This window comes from Acomys russatus, chromosome 7, assembly GCF_903995435.1.
Source record: "Acomys russatus chromosome 7, mAcoRus1.1, whole genome shotgun sequence".
Lineage (NCBI taxonomy): Eukaryota > Metazoa > Chordata > Mammalia > Rodentia > Muridae > Acomys > Acomys russatus.
The window spans coordinates 29,126,721-29,151,658 of NC_067143.1; the positions used below are offsets into that span (position 1 = coordinate 29,126,721).

Here is a 24,938-nt window from a genome sequence, read left to right on the forward strand (position 1 = left end):
GGTTTACTGTCTCTGCTTGCTTGATGTTTCTGACACAGGTGGGCCAGGCAGCTGGGGAACAGGCAGAAAGATCCAAACAGAGAGCTGTTCCTGTAGCATGGTGGGCCTCCTCAGGGCAGAGTACAATGGGACTTTGGTCCTGAGCCCAAGCCACATTCTCTGGGTTCACTGTCTCTGCCTGCTCGCTGTTTCTGACCAAAGTGGGCCAGGCAGCTGGGGCGCAGGCCAAACGATATCCATGCAGAGAGCTGCTTTGGTAGCCCTGGTGGAAGGTGAGTTGGCTATACTTTGGAGAGTGTGCACATGCCTGTAGGGACCCAGGGACTTTTCTGTGGATTAGTGGTGTGGCCAGAGACAGGACACACCCATGATCCATACAGTGTGGACCCTTCTCACCTGGGACTCACTAGCACTGGTGTTTTGTGGTTCTGTTTGGTCCTTAGGTCACATGCAGTCACCAATGTTCTGCTGATCAGACATAGTGTATGATTCCTTGGTGATCCATGGTGAGGATCTTGAATCCTCATAGGGGCATTTCCTATTCCTGGGCCTTGCATCAGAATACAGATTCTTGGTTCCTACCCTAGACATACTTAGTCAGACTATCTAGAGTGGCCAATGAATGCATTTGAACACACAACCTCTAGGATAATTTGTAAACTCCCTTAGGTTTGAGAAATTCTGACTAAAAGATTGACTGTCTTCCATTCCATACCACCTTGCACAAAGAGAGCTGATGGTCTTTCTATCTTCTTACTAAATTCAAGCCACTTCTGCTTGTCATTACAAGCTTGAGACTTTTAAACAGTACAGCAAAGGCCTTGGAAGGAAGAATCTCATTTTGATGTAACACAGGCAGTTGGATGAAGCCATTTCTTCTAGTTCTGACACTCTATGATTCTATACCATTATATCTGTCATTATGATCTGTAAAGCACAGGTATGAAATGGTTCAAACTGTAGCCATTGCAGACAGAAGGGCAGGTAATAGCTTCAAGCAGGGTTCACATATCCCCTCGGGTCCTGCCTTGGACTTTAAATCAAGCTGACCAATGGAGATATGGATACCATGGGTACCAAAGACTAAGTTGTAGCCCCATCAGGTCATGCACTTGCAATGACCACTCTGGATGTGCCTCTTGCTTCTTAGCCACTTAACTGATGCTAGCATATGTCATGGAGAAGGATGCCAGTCTCGTACTTGTATGTCCTATGTTTTGGTCTAGTTCAATCTGTTTCCCTTAGGCCTCTCCTATACTCCCTCGATCTGCTGTTTTAACCCTATGCTGTGTTTATGACCCACTCTGAACTCTTGACTCTGAGTCTAAACTTCATTGCTTTGAACTTGAGGTTAACACTTGTTTTCTCTTGAATGTTTATCTCGGCTCTTCCTGATGGACTCTTCTCTGCTCCACATGGGAAATATGAACTAACTCTGGCTAAGGCTGCCTCCTCAACAGTCCCCTCCCACCCTCCAGGAGAGACAATTCCATCTTGACCTTTGAATTGGCACAGAGAAGTCAGGTTTTTCCCATGCTCCCCAGGGCATTCCAGTGGACAACAAGGGTTGACAACCACTTAGAAGCAGAAAACTACACTTCCCTGTAGCCATCCTCCTCTACCTCATCACAGCCTTGGTTACACTTCTGTCACCACATTTCCATGCCATAGAGGAATTCTTTTAATGGCTGTCCCTAAGCAGTAATTAGCCCTCTTCCCTCCAGGAGCAGAGTCTGAAATATGCCACCAGTCATGAGAATGCAGGCTGAGGGAGAGGCATCTGGCCAAAGAAAACAGAACTCTCACAGGAGAAACTCACAGGCAGAAAGCTGGCAGGCCATGCAAAGCAGAGAAAGAAACCATTCGCCATAATGAGTAACCTGCGGCAGGCGCTTTGCAGAGCAATACAGTTGATAAATACTCGGTACTTAACGTGAACTTTGAACAAATGCATAAGCAGAGATTGACTGCTTTGTGCAAAGAGTAGCACGTTAAGGGCTTATGACAAAGAAACTCTGTCCCTGCATAGACTGAAGTGGAATACAGAGTTGCGGGACTCTGAGAGATGACCTCATGGTTAAGAATGTGTACTGCTCTTGCAGAGGACCCAGAGTTCAGTTCCCAGCCTCCACGTAACAGCCTCCATGTACAGCCACCTGTAACTTCCCAGCCTCCATGTATAGCCCATATGTAACTCTAGCTTGGGGGATCCAGCATCCTCTTCTGGCCTCCATATGTACCTGTACTCATGTGTGTCCATGTGTGTGCACACACTCTCATGATTAAAAATAAAATATAATTTAAATAACTAGTTGGAAACTCAAGGGAAGTTGCCCAGCAGAACCCAGGCAGTAAAGTACATTTCCTAAAACCCTGATGAGTGAGGTGGAGGGTAATCTTCCAGGGACGCTAGTGAGGTCAGGGGTCACAGCAGCTTTAGGGTGAGGTTGGATTGGAAGTTCCTATTGTGATCTCACTCTGGGTTATTTGTAGGTTGTGGAACCCACCAAGCTTCAACTGTCTGCGCAATAGGTTCTTTATCATCATAGTTCCAGAGGGCAGCTCATTATTTTTAATTAATTCTTTTGTGGTTGCTATGAAACCCAGAACTGAGGAATCCCCATTAAGCTCTTTTATAGAAACATATATGGGCAGAGAGTCTGGGTGTCCAGCTTGGTGGCAGGGCAGGGAAGTAACTGCTGCCGTGGAAGTGGTGCCTCACCAGCATCAAGATGCCTTTCTAGGATGCTACACACAGGGCGGATGCCACCCGGCCTTAAGGTAGAAGATACCATTAACTGTGAGGCCCAAGAAACTGAAAGGCTGTGGGAATCATGCATTTGGGAGGTTCTGTAATGAGAGAGGAGCCAGAAAGACGTGGAGAGTTCTCTAGCTGTCAAACTGGAAAGGTTGGGGGATCAAGTGGAGCGTTTCAAAACAGCCGTCCCCGCTTTTCATTAAGATGAAAAACTAGATACACTCATTCCTCACAGAGTCAACTGATCTCCATGAGACAGCCTGAGTTCGCTGGCCCATCACTTCCTATGGAGGTGTGCCGACGAGAACCGGGCCTGACTCTCTTCATCTGCCAGGTCTGGATGTTGATGGCAGTTTCCGATGGGAAGAAATTGACTGTGTTCTTTTGCTGTGATTTCAACAGGCCTGCTTTAGAAAGAACCATCAGAGCAGAAAGTAAACCCTGTGGGTGGGTGTATACACTGCCTTCTCTCCTTCTCCTTGCTTTACTGGCCAGGAGGGATGTGTCTCTTAGAAGTTCCACCCCTGGCGATTCTCTTTGGAAGGGCTTGTTTGGAAACTCAGCAGAGGAAGGAGTTCAAGTGCATTGCCACTGAAACCAGATTAAAAGCCAATGATTACCTGGGAGCTGAGCTGATGCTGAGCCTGCTCTGGCAACATGCTCCTGATAGCAGCATGCAGTTACACGCTTGGTCTCCTTGAATTTCCTCAGAAGAGGGCAGATTAAAAGTAAACAAAGGGATAAAAAGCCCAAACCTTAAAGAACTAGAGAAAAGCTGGGTGACGGGGACAGCTTTTGCTAGGTCCTATCTCTTGGGGCTTTGGGGCCAAATCTCATTTCACACCAGATTTAACAGAGAATTCAGCTGAAAGCCAAAACTCTGCCCAGTGCCTTTGAGCATCTTCCTTTGGGCTGTATTAATGAGCCTGACTACTTCAGAACCACCGGCCTTCACTGCTGCTCCTGCCGGGTTGATGTTTACCCAGGACAGGCTACAGGAATTCTCTCATTTGGGGTTTCAGTTTCATCCACTGGCTTCTCCATTCTTTTATCTGAGAAGAAAAGGAATATTTAGACATTTAATTGGCGTATAACGAGATAACTATAGCAAGTTAATTAGTTCTCAATTAAGTTGCATTTGCCATACTTCCTGAATGTGTTCTCAGCAATTAGAGACATCTAATGAACTTAGAGTGACTGCTTGACTTCTCACAGTCAGCAGGAGGATGAGAACATCTCTCTTTGAGTTGGAGGCAGCACAGCTTTTCTTTCTTGAAAGCTGGCATCAGGGGATGCATCCAGCTTGTCTCAAAATCAGCTAAACTGAAGAGCCAGGCAAATCAGTAAGACATAGGCTGGAGCAAGAAAACATATCAACAAAGAATGACTGATTAGTGCAGTCTATGGATCTTTGCCTGTGGAATCCTGGAAGTATGGATTCAGTGTGAGTCCTGGCTATTGCTTTCTATCCATGTGACCATCTTAGTTCATTTTCTATTCTATAAATTATTTTTTAAAATATAATTTATACATAATATAAATTAAGTAATAATTGTTCTGTGCTATCATGGTATAGTACTTGACTATGACATCAAAGTTGGCAGGATATGACATGATCAATGTAAATATAGGAGATCATAATTGGAGGGGTATGATTCAATCAATAGAATGATTTGACATCATAATCTGATGACTTTGACATAAAAATTGACAGGATATGACATCATATTTAGGAGGAAATATTTGATATTGTGATTGGAAAAGAATGAAACCATCACTGAAAGGACATAAAATCATGACCAGACGCCCATGACATCAAATGTGGAAGGATGTGACACCACAAATCGCTGGATAAGACATCATAATTGGACAAATATTTCATATTCAATGTAAACATATCATATCATAATTGGAAGGTTATGTCACCATCAATGGAACATATTCTATAAATCATTGAAATTAAGGAATGTATAAAAAGGAGTATTTTCAGCCTTCAGGAAAACAAATGAAATCTGCACCAAGAGTTCATCTCTTCCCCATCAGAATGGCAAGGATGAAGAAAATGCTTGATGATAGGTGCTGGAAAAGATGTAGGGGAAAAGGGTCCCTTGGTCACTGCTGGTAGGGAATGTAAGCTATGTGGCCCCTGGGTATATAACCCAAAGGAAGTTAGTATACCACAGAGTTGTTTGCACGTCCACATTTATTGTAGTATTGGTCAAAAGTGTATTTATTGTCTCTGTATGTATATGTGTATATATATACACACACATATATATGTATGTATGTATGTATGTATGTATGTGTTTTATTCAGCTGTGAAGGACAAATTTATACAATTTTGGATAAAATTGGAAATCACCATGCTAAGCAAAATAATTCAAACTTAAAATAACATATCACATGTTTGTCTCTTATATGCAGAATCTAGATGTATACAAATGACATGAAATGAACTTGAGGACACTACTATTTGGTGAGAGAAGGGAAACCAAAGAGAGAAGGCAGGAGGAATGATGGGGAAAGGAAAAAAGATAGGCAAATACAAGCAAGGTATGGTGTACATGCATGAAAACATCATAGTGGAACCCATCATTTTGTGCACTGGCTAAAAGTCCACTTAATTAAGCGCTAAGTGAGGATGGTATCTCTTGATGGTGTTCCCCTAAACAACAGCAAACAAACAAAAATCCAAACCACAAAAATGAACAGCGTTTATTCAACTCACCTGGAGCTGGAAGGTGCAAGAGTGTGTCCCCAGCATCTGCTGAGGGTCCTCTTACCACATTATGGTATAATGGAAGGCACCACATGACAAAGCACAAGCAACTGGAGAGAATATCTCAATAATGTTTCTCTTGAAGAAACCAAATAATCCACCCATTAGCTTCCAAATGGATGAATCTGAGCATCTCCAGAAGGGCTTCTCTCTGAATGCCATCAATATATAAATGTGGGGATAAGGTTGCCAACACATGACATGCGAGGCCAATCCAAGCCATAGCAATGACTTGGGCAGGTGCCTCAAGTCCTCTGGCCTCCACTTTTCTGCTAGATATTGCAATGAGGTTGCTATGGAGATTGACCAGAGTATGGAAGCTGAAGTCCTCTATTTTCCACACACAGTAAACTTTGCTACTTATCTGTAGATGTTTCTCTGTGACGTCTGTAATTTGGAGGGTTTGACAAAGATGTTATTTGGATGAGGCCCAGAAGGTCAGTTGTCATAGCTGGAGCCCCTTGGACAAATTTCACCATGGTGCCAAGTGATGGACTCTTCAGGGGAAAGCTATGAGCATACTATAAGATGCCCAGGTAGTCAGGGAATGTGCCCAGAGAAGGTCAACTATTCATCCCCCACCCCCTATGAGTACATCACACAGTGAGAGTGAGACAAGAATAGCCATTTGAGCTTATCTGTTAAACACCTTGTAAAGAGTATGAAAGTGGTCCTCTTTGGGGAGGAAGCAGAGCTATGATGGGGTAAGGAAGGGGTTAAGCCTCCCATAGCAGCATGTACCCTGCTGAGGGGTTCCAGAATCTTGGCTCTCCCTAGATATTCCTTCCTATTCAGCCAGGACTCACCTCATCTTTAGCACCAGCTATGATTAAAGAGCCACACTGAGAAATCATCAGAAGGAGGGGAAAAAAATTTACAAACTAATTTGCATTTTAATGAATTTTTAATTGAACCCAAATCTGTTGTTTCTGTTTAAAGATGCAGGGCTGACTTTGTGGTCTCTGCGGCTGAGGGCCAAGTGGGAATTCGATGTGATAAAAACAATAATAATGCTAAGCTTAATTAGGTTTGAAGACTTGTCTGGAAAGTCTGCCGTGGAGTCTGGGAACAGTAAGTATTTTCTAGCAGTGGGCTAAGACGCTTGATTGGACAGGTAGATGCTTTCTCCCACACATCAAAGGCTTGTAGCCCAAAGCAGCCACAAGCACTTTGGGTGGGGCAGGCTACTGGGGTATTGGCTATATTGCCTTTTGGTTTCTAGGCACAGTGCCTTCCAAATTAGTCAGAGGTGAGTGAGCAATGAGAATCCACACTGCTTGGCTGTTGTACTACCACCTGCAGTGTCTCTTTTTTCTCCTCTTCCTTTCTTCTTCCTTCTTCTCTCCCTTATCTGTTTTTTTAAACCTCATTTCTTTTTTAATCTTGAGTTGGAGATAGAACTTGAGGACTCTTGGATGCTGTGACAATATTCTACCATTGAAGCCTATCCTTAGCCTCTCTCTTTTTTTTTTTCTTCTTATGTTAAAGGGCAGATTCATAGTGAAGGTTACATAATGAAGGGTAGTTAGTCAGTGTGGTCAATGTGGCTTGGGGGAGGATGGCTCAACTGGTAAAGTGCTTGCTGTGAAATCATAAGCACCTCAGTTTAGCTCCCTCATACCCATGTAAATGGCAGAGCACAGCACTGGGTATCTGTGAGCTCGTTTTTGAAGGTTGAGACAGATGGATCCCTGGGGCTTGCTGGTGGTCCTCTTGTGGCATCTGTGAGCTCCAGGTTCAGTGAGAGAATCTGTCTCAAAAAATAAGGAGGTGAGCGATTAAGAAAAACATCAAACATTGACCTCTGGCTTACATAGTGTCTAGGTTACTTTTCTACTTGCGCATCAAAACACTATGATCAAGGCAGCTCATAAAAGAAAGCACTTAATTTAGAGATCGCCATTCCAGAGGGTAGTAGATAGAGTCCATGATCATCGTGACTGAGAGCATGGTGGCACGCAAGCAACTATGGCGGTGGAGCTATAGCTGAGAGCTTATGTACTGAGGCAATAACTAAGAGGCAGGGTATAGAAAGGGAGAAGGGGGGAGAGGAAGAGAGAGAAGGAGGGAGGGAGGGAGGGAGGGAGGGAGAGAGAGAGAGAGAGAGAGAGAGAGAGAGAGAGAGAGAGAGAGAGGGCTTTTAAAGACATTGAAGCCCATTCCCAGTGACACAGCTTCTTCAACAAGTCCCCACTTCAAAACTCTTACCAAATAGTTCCACTCACTGTGGACCACATATACAAATGCATATAACACACACATAGACACATAGACACAAACATACACACAACATATACCCATATACCACGTGCATAATCACACACACATATATTTTAAATTATATATACAGATATGCATAAACCCATATACCACATGCATAATCACACACACAACATATATGCATTTTAAAACTACACGCACATGCACACACAGACACACAGACACGCAAACACACACTCACACAACTTAAATGGAAAGATGATCATTTTGCGAGGTCTTAAAGACATTGAGAGGTCATCATTGAAATGAACTGTCAAAGCGTGAGTTTTTATCCTATTTGTTTAGATGGACTGAGTTTTTCTCCTACTATTATCTTTGGGGCACGGATGGTAGATTTTATTACACAGAGTGAAAGTCTATAGGAAGGATCATGTTTTTGTTGATTCTCCATGACCTGAAGCTTCACTGGGGAGCTACAAAGTGACAGGTTGACCTAGATGGATTTCCTCACTAGCAGTGAGTGTGCCACAGGAGAAATGCTCCAAGTGTTGGGGATTCATCACTTTTATGGGAAGAGGAAGACAGCCTACACTTTAGGGTGAGAGACACTACAGAAAGGGGCCCAGGTAACGTTAGCTGTCAGGACCTTGCATTCCCAGCTCATCTGGCTAAGTCTATGGCTGGTTTTTCATCTGGAAGCTGTGTCTGGATGTCAAGTTTGGGATGATTCAAGTGCATGGCAAGCAGAGTGGAGGGATGTTGGGAAAGTAATTTGTTTCTTTACTACAATGAGTAACGTCATTGTTGAAATTATTACCCTCTGAATAATTTGTGTAGCCAAGAGAAATTCTCAAATGTTAATGATAAGCAAAATTTCCCCTTAGCTGATCATCAAGGCCTATTCTCTGTCTTTAACACTTTCACAAATACACTTCTTTTCCACACCTGATAGCCTCGTGGCAGCCTATATCTTCTCAGGCAAAGACTCCAGAATGGTCAGATGGAAAGAGGTCCCATAGAGTTTCATAGATAGACAGACACTGTCCAAAGGGTGGCTAATGATTTTAGAGCATTTTTTTTTTTTTTGGCAGGCAGAAGTTCTCCCTTTGCATAAGTCAGACAAAAAAAAAAAAAAAAAATCCACAGCCAAGGAGAGGAGAGAATATTCAGAAAGTAACTCCTTCAAGCTGAGTTACAGGTCATCTTTTTTTTTTCTTTTTCTTTTTCTGACATATACTTTCATATTATTATACTATATACAATAAACTACCTACAGCAAGAAGAACCATGAAACCACCAGGAATTATACAAATTCATAGTATTTTGGCTATTCATATTTGGCAGCCTTGAAGAAAACATATTTTCTATCTTGATGCATCTAAAATTCTAATGTAAATCAATATCTAGAATATCTCATCTCTATCAACTTAAAACATCTATCTAGACCTAAAAACATCTTAGCCACTAAACACACAAGTTTAATTGTAAAACTAAACTATCTGGTCTTCAACCCCATCAGAAACTTGAAAAGGAATAAAATGAATTTCCTGAGTATATAGGGAGTGTAGGTTAACACAGCGTCCCAAATGAGATGACAGAGACAGTTTGCTGCCTTAAAAGTCACCCAAATTCTCTATAAGGTTGGAACATCTTCTTCAGCCTTATAGCCCAATATATCTTGACAGACATTTTGTGAGTCAGGAACTATTGAGGAATTGCTTACTCTCTCTTGGCAGAGCCTGTATCCTAGCTTTCCCATTTTTTAGGTAGAATTCTGTCTGTGGTGGAAATGAGGACATTTTGCCCAGTGGCTTGTTTGCCACAGTTGAAGCTATTTCTATAAGGACGTTCTTTGATGCTCATCATCTTCTTTGAGGTAAGTTGGGTGTTGCCAGGAGTTAACCTGCCTCATTGTCAACGAATCTTTAAAATAATAAAAACATCTTTACATGCCATGTTCTGTATGTCTCTGAGGTTTTTGAAGACCTTATCTAACTATTTTACTTTATCTTTCTATAGAATCATATCTATCTATTATACCTAAGATGTATATTCTTGTGATTAAAATAGACTAGTAATTAATATGACCATAATTTGATCAACTAATAATTAACTTGTCTAACTTACTTATCTTAAATAGCCTGCAATAAGCAGTTTCAAAGTATTGGAAGTAAACTTTGTATTATAATTGAGTTGTATGGTACAATACCATATATTAGAGTAGAAATATATATAATGTATGTGAAGAATAATCTTAAATTTGAATTATATACTTCTGTATCCAAAATTAATATTATTTTTCATCTATATACAAAATTCTATAACAGTGAATTAAAAATAACCTTCTGAGTAACAATTAAGGCATTAAGTTGAGGAGTAGATTCACTAATCTACTTTTTGTCATATCATCTCTGTATATTTCTGTATTCCCCCTTCTTTCTTTTCAACCCTTAATCTCTAAACCTGAGAATGAAAGGTAAAGGAAAAGAGAGACATTCCTGAGTTCAACCTAGTTTTCTCCCTAAATAAGACCAATAATAACTTATAACCAACTCCCAATGAAAATAAACATTCATAATCCAAGAAAGCAACCAAAACCTACTCAACCCCCCTTAAAGGAAGTAAGGTATCATTCTCTTAAGGTTTTTTCCAGCTGATTTGGGATGCCAAATAAAATTGGGGAAAATAGTTAAATAAGCTAAGAATAGCACTTGTGGTCCAGTTTCTAAATGTTGAGAAATTCCAGGCTTAATTAGAGTCCTGTGTAGGACAGTCTGAAATGCTGGAGCAATTGGGATTAGAAGCTTTCTTCAAAGCTGTCCTGGGAGCTGTCCTGTTCTGATGAGAAACAGCAACTGAAGCACTTGGTGCTGGAACATGAAGGATGCAGGATGTTAGTGTTCAGGATGCTCTTCTTGACAAAGTCCCTACATAAATTTGGGTATAAGCTACAATATAAAGAAATCAATGACCTGGAAATATCCATCAAGAAGCCAAGGAAGCCACAGACTTCTTGTGGCTCTCCCTCTGTGCTCCAAGGTCAGCTGCTGCGGAGTGCCTTGTCACCAGGGCTCATGTAGGTCCCATGTGGGTTCTTGTTTTTCCTTGTTGTCATTCATATTGTCACTACCTTCCCTTTTGATCATCTTTAATGAAGGTTTGAAGTCCAACACATTCCCAGATGTGACAATGATTACATTAAAGGAGTTGGTTACAGTTGTATAAAGTCAAGTCTCTGTTCCAATTCTATATCTATCTATCTATCTATCTATCTATCTATCTATCTATCTATCTATCTATCTATATCTATTATCTATCATCTATCTAGCTATTATCTATATTGTATGTATGTATGTATGTATGTATGTATGTATGTATGTATGTATGTATCCATCCATCCAATTTCTATCCCTTCATATACTATTTTTCCATTCTTCCACTCATTCTAGTGGTCCATTTTCTCTGTGGCTTAGAAAGGTCACACTGGTCACCTAGATACTGGGTCTGGAATCATGGGAGAACAGAAAGTATTTTTTTATCTGCTTAAAAGCTTTTCTTTTCTTTTTTTTTTATTAATTTATTCAATTACATCTCAATTGTTAGCCCATCCCTTGTATTCTTCTATTCCTCCCTCCCTTCTGCTTCCCCCCCTACTCCCCTCCCGTATGTCTGTGACTGAGGGGGACCTCCTCCCCCTATATATGCTCTTAGGGTATTGAGTTTCTTCTTGGTAACTTGCTATCCTTCCTCTGAGTGCCACCAGGCCTCCCTATCCAGGGGACGTGGTCAGAAATGGGGCACCAGAGTTCATGTGAAAGTCAGATCTCATTCTCTACTCAACAGTGGAGAATGTCCTGTCCATTGGCTAGTCTGGGTAGGGGTTCAAAGTTTACTGCCTATATTTTCCTTGGCTGGTGCCATAGTTTGAGGAGGACCCCAGGACCTAGATCCGCCTGTCATAAAGTTCCTTTTGTAAGTTTCCAGGACACTCTGGATCCTTCTATTTCCCCATTCTCCCATGCTTTTTCTCACCTAAAGTCTCAATAGGATGTCCTCCTCTCTGACCCACTTTCCTGGTAAGTAAAGTTTTTCATGGGACATACCCCTTGGACTAGTGTCTCGATATAAGTGAGTATATACCATTTACCTCTTTTTGCTTGAACAGAAAGTATTTAAGAGAAAGTTCTTCAGTCACTGGACTGTGTCCTTAACCATCTGAATTCTTAAGCCCTCTTACTGTGCAGGTGCTCTAAGAGAAAGGAGGCAAAAAAGGTCATTTTGTTGTATTCCAAACAGGGTTCCTCCTAATCAGGGATAGGACACTGTCCCAGGCAGGGGAAGCTAAGAAGCTCTTCTGATGTGACAGCTCTGAGAACGTAGTTCTTAGGATAAAGGAATGTTAGAATAGTAAGCCTAGGTTATGGAGTTTATTTATTATTTATTTTTATTTTTTCTCTCTCTTTTGAAAGTTAAAGAACAGACTTTTGTAATGACCCTTTCTAGTTGGGTTTTCAAAGATAGATGTAGATAAAGGTATATATGTATATGTATGTATGTATGTATACACACACACACACACACACACACACACACACACATATATGTATTTCCCCCTAAATTGGAAATTGAATCTTGAAAGACAAAATCTCAAGGGTTATCAGAGGAGATCTGGACACTTGATCAAAAGTGCCTGAATAATTGAGGGCTGTGTGCTTATCAAAGTGATTACAAAATATTTAAAATCAACATGGACTTGTGGGGAGTTTTAGTTTTTTTATTTTGCTTAAAAAGCATAAAGGACAAACTAAAATAAGTAGAAAACACAGCAAGTAATTCTACTGAGAGGCAGAAGCCTTGCTGCCTGGGGAGGCTACTTGAGAGGCACAGAACATTCTTTTGTGGCTGGGTCTGTGGCTTAGTTTGTAAAGTGCTCTCCTTACAAGCATTAGAACATAAGTTTGAAGCCCAGAACCCATATTAAAAAATAGGAATGCTGGTACATGGTTATCTCAACACTAGACAGGGAATGAGAAGATTCCTAGTCAGTCCAGCAAATAGGTGAGTTCCAGGCCAGTGAGAGATTGTCTCAACAACAACAACAACAACAGCAGCAGCAGCAGCAGCAGCAGCAACAACAACACATGACGATGACGATAATGACAAGGACAATAGCAACAACAAAAACCCAAGGTGGATAGTGCCTGAGGAACAGTACCCAGGTTGTTTTCTGACCTGTACCTGTACATATGCATACACATAAATATACAAAAACACAAGGTACCCTCTCATACAAACATACATACATACATACATACATACATACATACATAAAGGCATTGGTCAGTATACCAAGACAGGTGGCCCCTTAAGAGAGACGAAACTTGACCCAAGGGTGAACATACTTCATGCTTTTTTGATGTTAGTATTATAAACCAAGGAAAAGAAAACACATGCTTTGCTCTTCACTTTTTTGTAGTCTTGCTTGAAATGACAAAAGCACATAGGTTCTTGTGCTCTATGAGGCTCCTGATATGTTCTCAACACTGCGTATTAGTTATGGCGTACCTACAGCGACTCACTTCTAATTCGCAGAAGAAATCAGGTGTAGAGAACCAAGAACTGCCTGCTAAATGCAAGTATTCTAGAAGACCAGCAAAGCTTATAATCCATATAAATGTATACATTCCTTTTTAATCCAAAGAAATCACTTGGACACTTCAAAAATCAAAGCTCATCAACATGACCCAAGCTATAGCTGGGTAGCATACAGAAATAAGAGGCAAATTGCATAAACCTTAAATTATACCTAGTAATTAATGTTTCATTATTCCCTTTTACTTTGTAAAATATCTAGATATCTAAAAATACATTAATTAACTTAGTATTTGTTCAGGGTTTCAATTCACCTAAAGACGTTGAAAATTGTATCTAACCTAGTTCAATGTGAGGCATAATTACTGTTGATATGGAATTTTGTCAGATTAATGATTCAATTTGGTTGAATACAAATTTATGATTCTCATCAAGCTAAACATCGTTTATGAGTAGCATTAGCTTACTTGATTAGTAAACCTGTATAAATTTAGTAGACAGTTTTTTTTTCTTGTGCAAACAAACCCAAGGAAAACAACATGTACCATTGTATTATATTTAACATTCAAAAATCAGAAAAAAAGAAACTACTTTTTCCTTAAATTAATGTGATTGATCAAATTTTACTTGAACTATGAGAATCTGGATTTTTTTTCTTGAGACAGGGTTTCTCTGTGTCCTGAAATCACTTTGTAGACCAGGCTGACCTTTAACTCATATAGATCTGCCTGCCTCTGTCTCCCCAAGTGCTGGGATTAAAGGTGTTTGCCATGATGCCCAGCTGAGAACCCGGATTCTTTTTTTTTTTTTTTTTTTTTTTTACTTTTTCTTTTCTTTTTTTTAAAATTAATTTTATTAATTTATTCATATTACATCTCGATTGTTAGCCCTTCCCCTGTTTCCTTCCATTCTTCCCTCCCTCCCACTTCTCCCCTTCTCCCCTCCCCTATGTCTGTGATTGAGGGAGACCTCCTCCCCCTATATATGCTCTTAGAATATCAAGTCTCTTCTTGGTAACTTGCTATCCTTCCTCTGAGTGCCACCAGGTCTCCCCATCCAGGGGACGTGGTCAGAAAAGGGGCACCAGAGTTCGTGTGAGAGTCAGATCTCACTCTCCACTCAACGGTGGAGAATATCCTGTTCGTCGGCTAGGTCTTGGTAGGGGTTCAAAGCTTACTGCCTATATTCTCCTTGGCTGGTGCCTTAGTTTGAGGAGGACCCTAGGACCCAGATCTGCCTGTCATAAAGTTCTTCTTGTAGGTTTCCAGGACCCTGTGGATCCTACTATTTCCCCATTCTTCCATGCTACTCTCACCTAAAGTCTCAATAGGATGTCCTCTTCTCTGACCCACTTTCTTGGTAAGTAAAGATTTTCATGGTATGTATTCCTTGGACTAGTGTTTTGATATAAGTGAGTATATACCGTTTGTCTCTTTTTGCTTCTGGGTGAACTCACTCATTATGATAATTTCTAGATCAATCCATTTGTCCATAAATTTCGGGAATTCTTTATTTTTAATAGCTGAGTAGTATTCCATAGTGTAAATGTACCACAGTTTCTTGGTCCATTCTTCTACTGAGGGACACTTAGGCTGTTTCCATGTTCTGGCTATTATATATAAAGTAGCTATGAACATGGTTGAGCATATGTCCCTGTTGTGTGGTAGGGCATTTTCTGGGTATATTCCAAGGAGTGGGATGGCTGGGTCTTGAGGAAGCCCTATTACCATTTTTCTGAGAAAGCGCCAGATAGATTTCCAAAGTGGTTGTACTAGTTTGCATTCCCACCAGCAATGAAGGAGTGTTCCTCTCTCTCCACATCCTCGCCAACATGTGGTGTCATTTGAGTTTTTGACCTTAGCCATTCTGATGGGTGTAAGATGTAATCTCAGTGTCGTTTTGATTTGCATTTCTCTGATGACTAACGAGGGCGAGCATTTCTTTAAGTGTTTCTCGGCCATTTGATATTCCTCTGTTGAGAATTCTCTGTTAAGTTCCAAGCCCCATTTCGCAATTGGGTTGTTTGGTTTTGTGGTGTTTAATTTCTTGAATTCTTTATATATTTTGGATATTAAACCTTTGTCAGATGAAGGGTTGGTGAAGATCTTTTCCCATTCTATAGGCTGTCGCTTTGGAGAACCCGGATTCTTAAGATGGGCTTAACATAACAGTTCATAGCAGAAGAATTTTTCAAATGTCTTCAAGTATTTTAGTGTTTTTACTTTGTAGAATTCTTTAGAATTTTTTTACATGAGTACTTACTTATTTGTTTATTTATTTTTTATTTTTTTAAGTTTTTTTTTTAATTTTAATTTTTATTTTTTTTGAGACAGGGCTTCTCTGTGTAGCTGTCCTGGCTGTCCTAGACTTGCTTTTGTAGACCAGGCTGGCCTGGAACTCACAGCGATTTGCGTGTCTCTGCTTCCAGAGTGCTGCGATTAAAGGCGTGGCCATGTCCTACTTATTTATTTTTATGAGCTCAGTTGAAGAGGGCTGCATGAAGAAACATGGTACTATAGCAGTCCTCTCAACTGGTCAGGGAACATTTTTTATGTCTACCAGGAGACACGAAGAGCTTTCTCTGCTAAAGATAATTTTCCGCATTGAGATGGAGCATCAAGTCTATAACATCTACCAGAAATCAAATGTAGACAGAAATACAAAATCCACTAGTCCAGATTTCAAAGAGTTAATCTTCGTCCTACTGCTTAGTACAAATTAGACAAGTAGACCAACAAACAGGAACTGCTAATACACTAGACGACCTACCATCTCTTACCTAGTGCTTAGTACTATCTTTTTTAGTGATTGCCAAATGGCTAATATGGATGTCAGCTTCCCATTCCTGCAGACAATACCTGTGGTAATCTACTTCTATGGAAGAGAGGGCCATTCTGGCTCATCACCTTAGAGGTCCTAGTCCAAAGCTGATTGGTCCTATTGCTTTGACTCTGGCTGTGGTGAAAGGGATATATCATGGCAGGAACATGTGCTGGAGGAAGTGAAAGAGAACACAGCAACCTACAACTGCACATCCCTAGTGATCTAGATCTAAAGGCCTCCCACCTAGCCCCACACACTACAGGCATCATGCTGGAGACCAATGCTTTAACACATGGACCTTGGAGTGGGACATTCGGGCTATAAAATCAAATCTGTAATCTTTACGGCTACCACGGGGGATTAACTTGCCAATTACATGCCAATTAAAGACAAACCCAAATGTAACATGTCAGCGGAAAGGAGCTGGCTTCTCATTTTGCCTTTCCTGTTGACTGACCCCTCTGTTCAGAGAAGGCATCCTACTGCTGTGGTCTGAGTTCCACAGGCAGCTCCAGGCTGAGCAGATGGTCCAGGATGGCCCTTCACTGATGGACAGTGAACACAACTGGTTGGAAGTGCTTAGTGTGTAGTGCCAGCACCCAAATGAGAGCTAATTACCACATGTCTGGTACTTGGGGCAATGGAGAGGGTAGGATGGTTTGCCACAGATGTAGATTTGGATGAGAGGTTAGCTGTCTGCAGAACCAGTGTTCTCAGCTGCTAGAGAGAAAACTCAGTCTCTGTGAGGTTAAGGCTCTTGCTGAAGGTTCCATGGGAAGTTATGTTGAAAGCCAGGACCAGCAACTTAGGCCTTCCCGCCTTCCAGCTTCTGCAGTCAGTGACTGATAATTGATGCTGAAACCTACTGAAAACCTTCCTGACTCTTCAGCATGCCAGGGAGCCATCTTAACACTTTTATCACAGTCATGACTGTGAATCTGTCAATGTAGCCGTTTTCAAGGGAAGTATCTCTTACCTACTGAGAAGCTGCCTCATTTCTGCATCAAGGCAGAGTGAATTAGGACCTTTAAGAATAAATGTGCTCATAGATGTGGACAGAGCACTGTGGACAATCAGTTGGACTTTTCCTTTAGTCTCAAGTCTGTGATGACTTGTGTGGATAGCTGTGACTGAAGTCAAAGGGAAGCCCAGAGAGGGAAACAGAGTCAGCTCTAATGTTGGGTAGCTCACAGGCTAGCAATGTATAGCCACACAGCAATTTTATCAGAGCCTGAATTCTGATGTGTAGAAGAGGGGACCGGTGCTTATCCAATGCCAAAGCCAGCCTTTCAGGGAAGTGTTGAATCCTGTTAGGCTGCAAAGCCAGGGCTTGTTGCAGGGCATTGGAAAGCTTCATTAAACCCACAAAGCAGGGACACGTCCATGGATGTAAAAGTCACTCTGAACGTGGTGGGGGTGGTGGGGGTGGGGGTGGTGGGGTGAGGAGTGGGGAGTGGGTTAAGATCTCAGGAGGTATGGAGACCAGTTGAGGAGGGAATGAAAAGGGCAGGGAGTGGTTCTCTTGACCGGGAGGAGGAAAGGAGGTCTGGGGAAGATGCAGGTGGTAGCTGCCCTTTGCCTGTGCATGTGAATAACTGAGGAGTTTGGGTGCAAGGAGATGGGAGAGAGAGGGTATAGCAGGTGGGAAGTGCTTAGAACTTTGGACTCATAAGGCAGAACTTGAGGGAAGATGAGCAGATCGGTTCGGGCGAGTCATAGTAAGTTAGCAAAGGGACTTTGAAAGATAATCATAGGACTAGAAATTCATCAAGTGCTTTTCCACAAGCTACATTTTCTGCTGTGGGCTGTGCATTTGTTATTTCATGCAATTCCTTTAGCAATGAACTTTCAAGCAGATGTCAGCACCACTTATAGCTATGAGCCTGTGGTATAGAATAGGATAGTAACACAGCCAAGGCTGTGGGCTATTATATTCTGGTGCTGAGATTTGCACCTGGATTTTGGGCCTTACCTTTTAACCACTATAATTACTATTGGAGAACAATGTTATGTCATTAATTTAGAAGGTTTTGAAGAATCAGGTTTCAAATCAGGAAACAAAGGTGGGGGAATTCTCACTTATTCAGTAATGAATATTCTGGAGTCCAGTGATCCACTTTGCCAGGGTGTCTTCAATTCTCACTCAATTAAAGAAAGTAATTGCCTCAAACTGTCTCTTAGGACAAAGGATAGTGCTTGGCTTGTGTGGTGGTCTGGTAAGAGAAGTGCTCACTAAAACTCACAGCAATGTGGTTCCTGGTAAGAGTGATGCATTAGTATTTAGAAAAACAAAACATGATGTGAAATCCTGAGGTGAGAGGATGGAGTGGATTAAGGTCTTGGTGTGTTGGGTTGAGGAAAGAGAACAATGGGGAAAGAAAAAACAAAGTGGCAAAAAACAGCAGAGGAATTTAAATGATGCCCTGGATCCTTTCTGGTTTGCAGAGGAGTGAGGAAGCAGGCCGGAAGGGTGGAAATAAGGCCAGCGGGTGCATGAGGCCTTGAGTTTGATCCTGAGAATTGCAAACAGCAGTAGCTACAAGCTCCCCAGCACCCCCCCCCTCCATGCCCAGGGACGTTGGGTATGGAGGAGGGTTTGACAGAGATAAGATCAGCTTCCAGCTGCAAGAGCACTATGACCTGGTCAGCCTATTTTCCTCTTCTGCCTCAATTTCTTCTTTTTATAAAATGAAGATCGTATTCCCTAATCCACAGAACTTTCGATGCAATGAGACAATGTGGGTACATTTAACAGCAATCCTGACACAGTCCACTCTTACAAGGCCCTAAGAGTGTTTCTCCTAAGTTCATGTTAATAGCTCTGGGATCATTTGGAACCAGCCATAATTGGAATATTTACACCATGGAAGTGAAAAAGTGCTACAAGTCAGGATATTTTTTTCAAAGACCTCACAATTATACATTTGGCAGATGATGCTGCACAGAGAGCCTAGCTTTGGGAAAATATTTTATATGAGTTTAGGTTTGGGGATCTGGAGTCTATGCTGGTTAGGTTTTTGTTTGTTCGGTTTTTTGTTGTTGTTGTTGTTGTTTTGTTTTTGGTTTTCTTTTGTTGTTGTTTGTTTTTCTCAACCTGACACAAATTGGAATCACCTGGCAAGAGGGTCCTTCCACTGAGGTGATGCCTCCATCAGATTGGCCTGTGGTCCTAACTGTGGAACATTTGCTTAGTTAATGATTGATGTGGGAGGGACCAGCCCACAGGACAGGGACAGGTAGTCCTGGCTTTTATAAGAAAGCAGGCTGACTGGAGAGCAAGCCAGTAAGCAGCATTCCTCCAGTCCCTGTTTCAGTTCCTGCTTTGAGTTCCTGCCCTGACTTTCCTTAGTGCTGGGCTTTGATGTGTAATTGTAAGCTGAAACAAACCCTTCCTCCACCCTTGGCCATGGTGATTGTCACAGTAGCAGAGAGCAAACCAGGAAAGCCCTTCTAGGAGGTGAGGTGATACTTTTTTCTTATAGGAAGTCTGACCTTCCAGGTCTTCCAAAAGGAGCTGTCTGAGGAAGGCCAGTTGTAGAAGACTTTATCTGTTTTTCTGGGATTATATACACAGCTCAGGGCTCTCAGCCATAGCCATTAGCCCAGGATCCCACATGCACATGAAACCCATCTGAAGTTACATCACACTAACACAGTGCACTCTTGCAGAATCGAGTAATCCAAATTTTGTGCTGAATTTAAAATGTTAGACTTGGGAGAATTGTCATGCAGTCACCTTTAGAGCTCCCAGACACCCCTACTGTACGGCACAGTCTCACTTACAGGTTTCTACAACCACAAACGTATGTGGGCATCATGAGGGTCTGAGCTCTACAAGCAATGTCCTTCTTCACTGCCCTAGCTTCCAATATGACAGATCCCTGAAACGAAAATTCAGAACAACGGAAATAGTGTATATCTAGAAGGGAGGGGGGGTAAAAAATATGGATATTCAGGTATCCTGTACATATCTACTCATTTAATTCTCATAGTTAAACTCTGAGTCAGATAATTTTGTCTCTATTTACTGGTGGAAAAGTGGAGGCCCACTGAATTAAGTAATTTGTCAGTTTCCCCAGGTACTAAGAAGTCAGGGCTTGAATCTAGATGAACAAGACTCAGGGATTCTTGTCTCTTTCTTACTGCATATTGTTCCCTTGGGTCCAAAAACTTAAGACCAAATCATACCCTTCTGGTTCCAGGTGTATCATTTTTCTCAGCCCTCAGGGGCAGTTTGTTTATCAGTTGAAGAAAGCAGGCGATGAGAATAAAATGTTGAGCCTAGTGGCACACACCTAATCCCGGCACTCAGGAGGCTAAGGCAGAGGAACCTCAAGTGCATAGTCACATTGGCCTACACAGTGAGTTCGAAACCATCTTGAACTGTATAGTGACCTCCTGTCTCAAAAGTAAATGAATAAAAGACGTAGATAAAAAAGATGTAGGTTGGGAAGGGGGTGGAAATTTGATATAACTCTTTTTCCATCTGCTAGGTTTGAATGTGTTGCTTCCAAAATTCATGTTGAAAATTAAATCCAAGGGAACAGAATTCAGACTTAAGACTTTAAAGGATGCTAAACCCACGAGGACTCCACCTTCACACATACAACTGATGCCTCATAAATGATGTAAATGGTCAAGTTCAGCTTTTCATCTGTTGTGAGAACACAACCTATGTCCCCTCTTGAGGACACAATGACAAAGTGCTATCTTGAAGTGGAGGACATCTCTTAGTGGACACTGACCACGTGGGTAAACAACACATTTCTATTGCTTCTCAATTATCCATCCTGTGGCATTTTGTTGTAGTAGCGCGGATAGAGTAAGGTACTACTGCAGATTGGTCCGCTGCTTAAACAAAGCCACCCTCATTGATGAGTGGGTGGGTTGAAAACTACAAAGAACCTTAACCAAGGGGAGACATCAGGGACCCAGTGTGAGTATGCCAGCAGACTCCAGGCAGAAGTTCCTCCCGTGTCTGCACACCAGTGTACTGTCTCTGCATGGATGCCAGCTGTAAACATGCATGGTTCAGAAACACTGACTCCCATGCAGCCAGAAAGCCAGAGGGCTCAGAGCCAGCATTTATTAGCCTTGTGGCCCACAGCTCCTGCCTCTGCCAAGGTTAAGCTAGTTCGCCTAGGGAGGCTATTGATGGGCAGAATACATCTGCTGTACCACCTAATACTTCACCACCATGGGAGCATTTGGAACACTGAGGGGCCTTTGGCTCACTGGTCTTGTCAATGGACAGGCTTGTTTCTTGTGTGTGTGTGTGTGTGTGTGTGTGTTTCAATTGCACTGGCGTGACCTTTGTTTCTTTCTTTACATCTTTCTTACATCTCATTACACTTTCTTTCCATGATCACAGACTTTGATAGGCCTGTATTGTAGGTGGGCCTTGTTAACGGGACACCTAATTTCGAATATGTCTTTTGACCATGGCATTCGTGTTTCCCTTATCAAAAGGTCCATCAAAAACAAACCAAAGGAGCAAATAGCAGGACCATCTTGGGTGAGATGTCTATCACCCCTCCCCCAGTCGGTAAGGCACATGGTGGAGGAAGAACAGATGGGATACCTAACCTCACATCGTGCTGCCTGGGTGACCTTGGGCAAGTTACTGATCCTCCCTACATCCATTTCCAAATACCGAAATCGGGGAACGTCAACATGTTTTTACACTGGGTGTGAGGACTGAAAGGGGACATAGTGTTCAGCAAACGTTGGCATCTAACATCTGCCCACAGGGAGGGCTTGGTGAGGGGTGTGATTGGCTTCTGCTATTGGCACACATCTCTTCGATTTCGCTTCGCCTTTGCCAGTGAGTTAGTACCTAATCGTGCCCAGTGGTTTGAGCAGCCAGGCAATCGCCTTTGCTTGCTTATCCAGACGCTCCAGCTCCAGCCACAGCTGATTCATGTCTCCATCCTGGGGAATTAAGAGAAAATTTCCCTACTGTTCCTTTCTAAAAGAATGCTTGGTAGTTCTATCAACTCTGGGAACCGCCAGGCTCCAGACTCTCCCTCCAGGGAGAGACTTTCAGCAACATGGCTTAGATTATAGTTCGGCTAATGTTTAGTGAGCACCTGCGATGTGCTAGACACGATGCTGCATGCTTTTCCATATTGTCTCGCTCATACTGTAGAAAATGTTCAAGGAAAATCACACACTCACATGCATACCTGCACGCACACACACACACTCACACACACACAACACACACAAACACATGTATGTATGTGTGTATGTATGTATGTATGTATTCATTCTCAATAGGATGAATCTCTCATTTATACTGGGGATCGCGTTTAAGATATTTATCAGCGACTATAACTTGATAACAGCCAATCAAGATTAGGCATCAAAGGATGACACTATGTAGGAGATTAGAGTTTGTTTATCAACCAGATGAAAATATTTTTAACAGTTCAGGTTTTGTTTTTTTATTTTTATTTTTTATTTTTTATATATATCGTCACAATTGTCCTGGTTGAGCTGGGCAACTTGGATGAACATCAGACGTGCTGCTTTCTTCCTGAATGTATTGCACAATCCAGGGATGATAATTTTCTTCTGTATAAAGTAGCTGCTTTGGAGGGGGAAGTGCAGCATTTAAGGTATTAGGTAGAGCAAGAGCCAGGCCCATGGTTTGTAGGATTTGGAGGCAGTCAGCCTGGATGGGCCAGTCAGCCTATTGTGGGGGAGGCATCAGGACTTTGAGTCACATGGGACAGGGCTGGAGGCTTCCTTCTATTTCTTACGACTGTGTGACACTGGGCATTTGGATAGGCTTTCTGGGCCTAACTTTCCCCACAGATAAGATGGTGATAACAGTTTCACCTCCTAGGCTGTTAATGCATTTCACAATGATGCACACAAGTCTCTAACATTGCACATTGGTATAACTGGCATATTATTTTAAAATAGCATTTCAAGTTTTGTTTTTTCTCATTCCCCTAGTTTTTTTTTTTTTTTTTTTTTTTTTTTTTTTCACTTGACTTTTCTGCCTTCAGTCCCAGGGTCAGGGATGGGGTTGGAGACAATGGTACTAAGGAAGAAAGAGGATGTGCCAGAAGGTGGCTTCTTCTGGACAGGAAAAGGAAGTGGAGTGAACATTCTTCCTCCGTTGGGAAAGAAGGGATAGAGAACAGACACAAAAGACACGGGGTTGGAAACAAGTGTTCTCATTGTGTCTTTCTCCTCCAAATTCTTTGAAACACTGAGGACAATTTACAGAAGCATCTATATCACTTGGGGATATTTCCAGAACAATATGGCTTGCTTCTTGTGTCCCATAATGGAACCTGTGAAAATTCATCTTGGTATCAGTTCAGGAAGGAGCAGTCTTGAAGACAGAGGGCGAGGGCCTAAGAATGCTTAGGACATTGAGCTAGCATCCAGTTCCCCTACTGACCTGAAATCCCTATGTATCCCTCTGCTAGACTGCAGATGCTGAGAAATCCCATCCTTCCAAGAATGCAGTAAAGAGTACTGTAGGGATTTCCTAGTAAAAGCTTCAAGCAAATGCTCCAGTCATCAGTTGGGGTCTTAGCAAGATAGCTAAGAAACTGAGAGCAGCTCCTTCCTCCCCTCCCCATTGAAACCCAAGGCAGGAGGAAAGGGGAGAGTACTGAGCAGAGTGCAGGCGGCTACCTGAGCAATGGCTCTGAGCGGGAGCACTGCCTAAATTCAGCTCTTCCCCCACATACTAGCTTGGGATGGAGAAGGGAGAGGAGGGACTTGTTAAAGGAGAAAGGAAAAAAAAAAAAAAAAAAAAAAGCCAGACAGGGAACATTTTGGTGAATGCAGAGATTTCTATCTTTAATCAATAGTGATGCAATTTCCTCCTCTACTGCTTCACTCTGCTGTCCTTTAAAATGAGGGTTCAGATGAGGCTAGATATGGGCATTGCAGCATGTACGTCCGGTTTGCTCACACTGGCCATTAGCTGCAGCAGACAATAAAGCAAGCATGACTTCCCTGGCCTCTAATATCAGGTCTGGCATTGGGCGTGCGGGATGCTGGAGAACAAACAGCACAGCATGTGTACAGCCCAGAGAGCTATTGGCATTTTCTACACATGAAAACTCATCGCGTCTTTCTGAGGATAGGCCTAGAGGCTGGAGGGTTACATCTATAGAAAAGTGCAGTGGCCTCAGCTCCTCCTGCCTTCCCTCAATCTCTTTAACATGACCTGTTGGGGTCGGTGGCTTTAATTCCTTCTCTTTTTCCCTCAGCCTGACTACATACTGCCTTTGACTGTTTTCCAGTCAAGCCCTATTAGAATTTATATCTGTTAATGTCCCACCAGGGTTCCCACAAAGGAAAAAGTATACACCCCTGAGGCCACAATATTTCAGGCAACCCATTTCTCTGGCCATAACCTTGCCTCCTTCCTTCCTTCCCCAATTGCCACCAATTTCTTTCACCCTCACACCTACAGCTGCTCCTATCCTCGTTGCCTTCCTTTCTAGAGTAGACCACAGGAGCCCTATACAGCATCAGCCACTCTCTTGCCAACATCCTCAAAGCTGGCATAACACCGATGCTGGATGGTGAGACGAAGGGACTACAAGATGGCACACAGGGGCTAGTAGCAATCATTGGCGTTCAACCCCATGTGGGGTGAAACACCCTGGACCAAGATTTTCCTCTGTCTTGCTTTGTTCAATGACTTCAATCAATTATGCCGATGAGAATCCAGTCTCAGCAGGTGACATGACCATTTGCAATTGACGCCACATCTTTTGAATTGCACAAGGC

The 24,938-nt window shown here is 42.2% G+C and overlaps 1 protein-coding gene across 1 annotated transcript in view; it reads right to left on the minus strand.

Annotated features, from left to right (window-relative positions):
• The window catches only part of St8sia2 (ST8 alpha-N-acetyl-neuraminide alpha-2,8-sialyltransferase 2), a 106,824-nt gene extending 84,730 nt beyond the window's left edge, over positions 1-22,094 (minus strand). The window contains exon 1 of the mRNA XM_051149305.1: positions 22,009-22,094. Coding sequence (XP_051005262.1) covers positions 22,009-22,094 — 86 coding nt within the window. The remainder of the gene's footprint in view (positions 1-22,008) is intronic.
• Between the last annotated feature and the right edge of the window lie 2,844 nt (positions 22,095-24,938).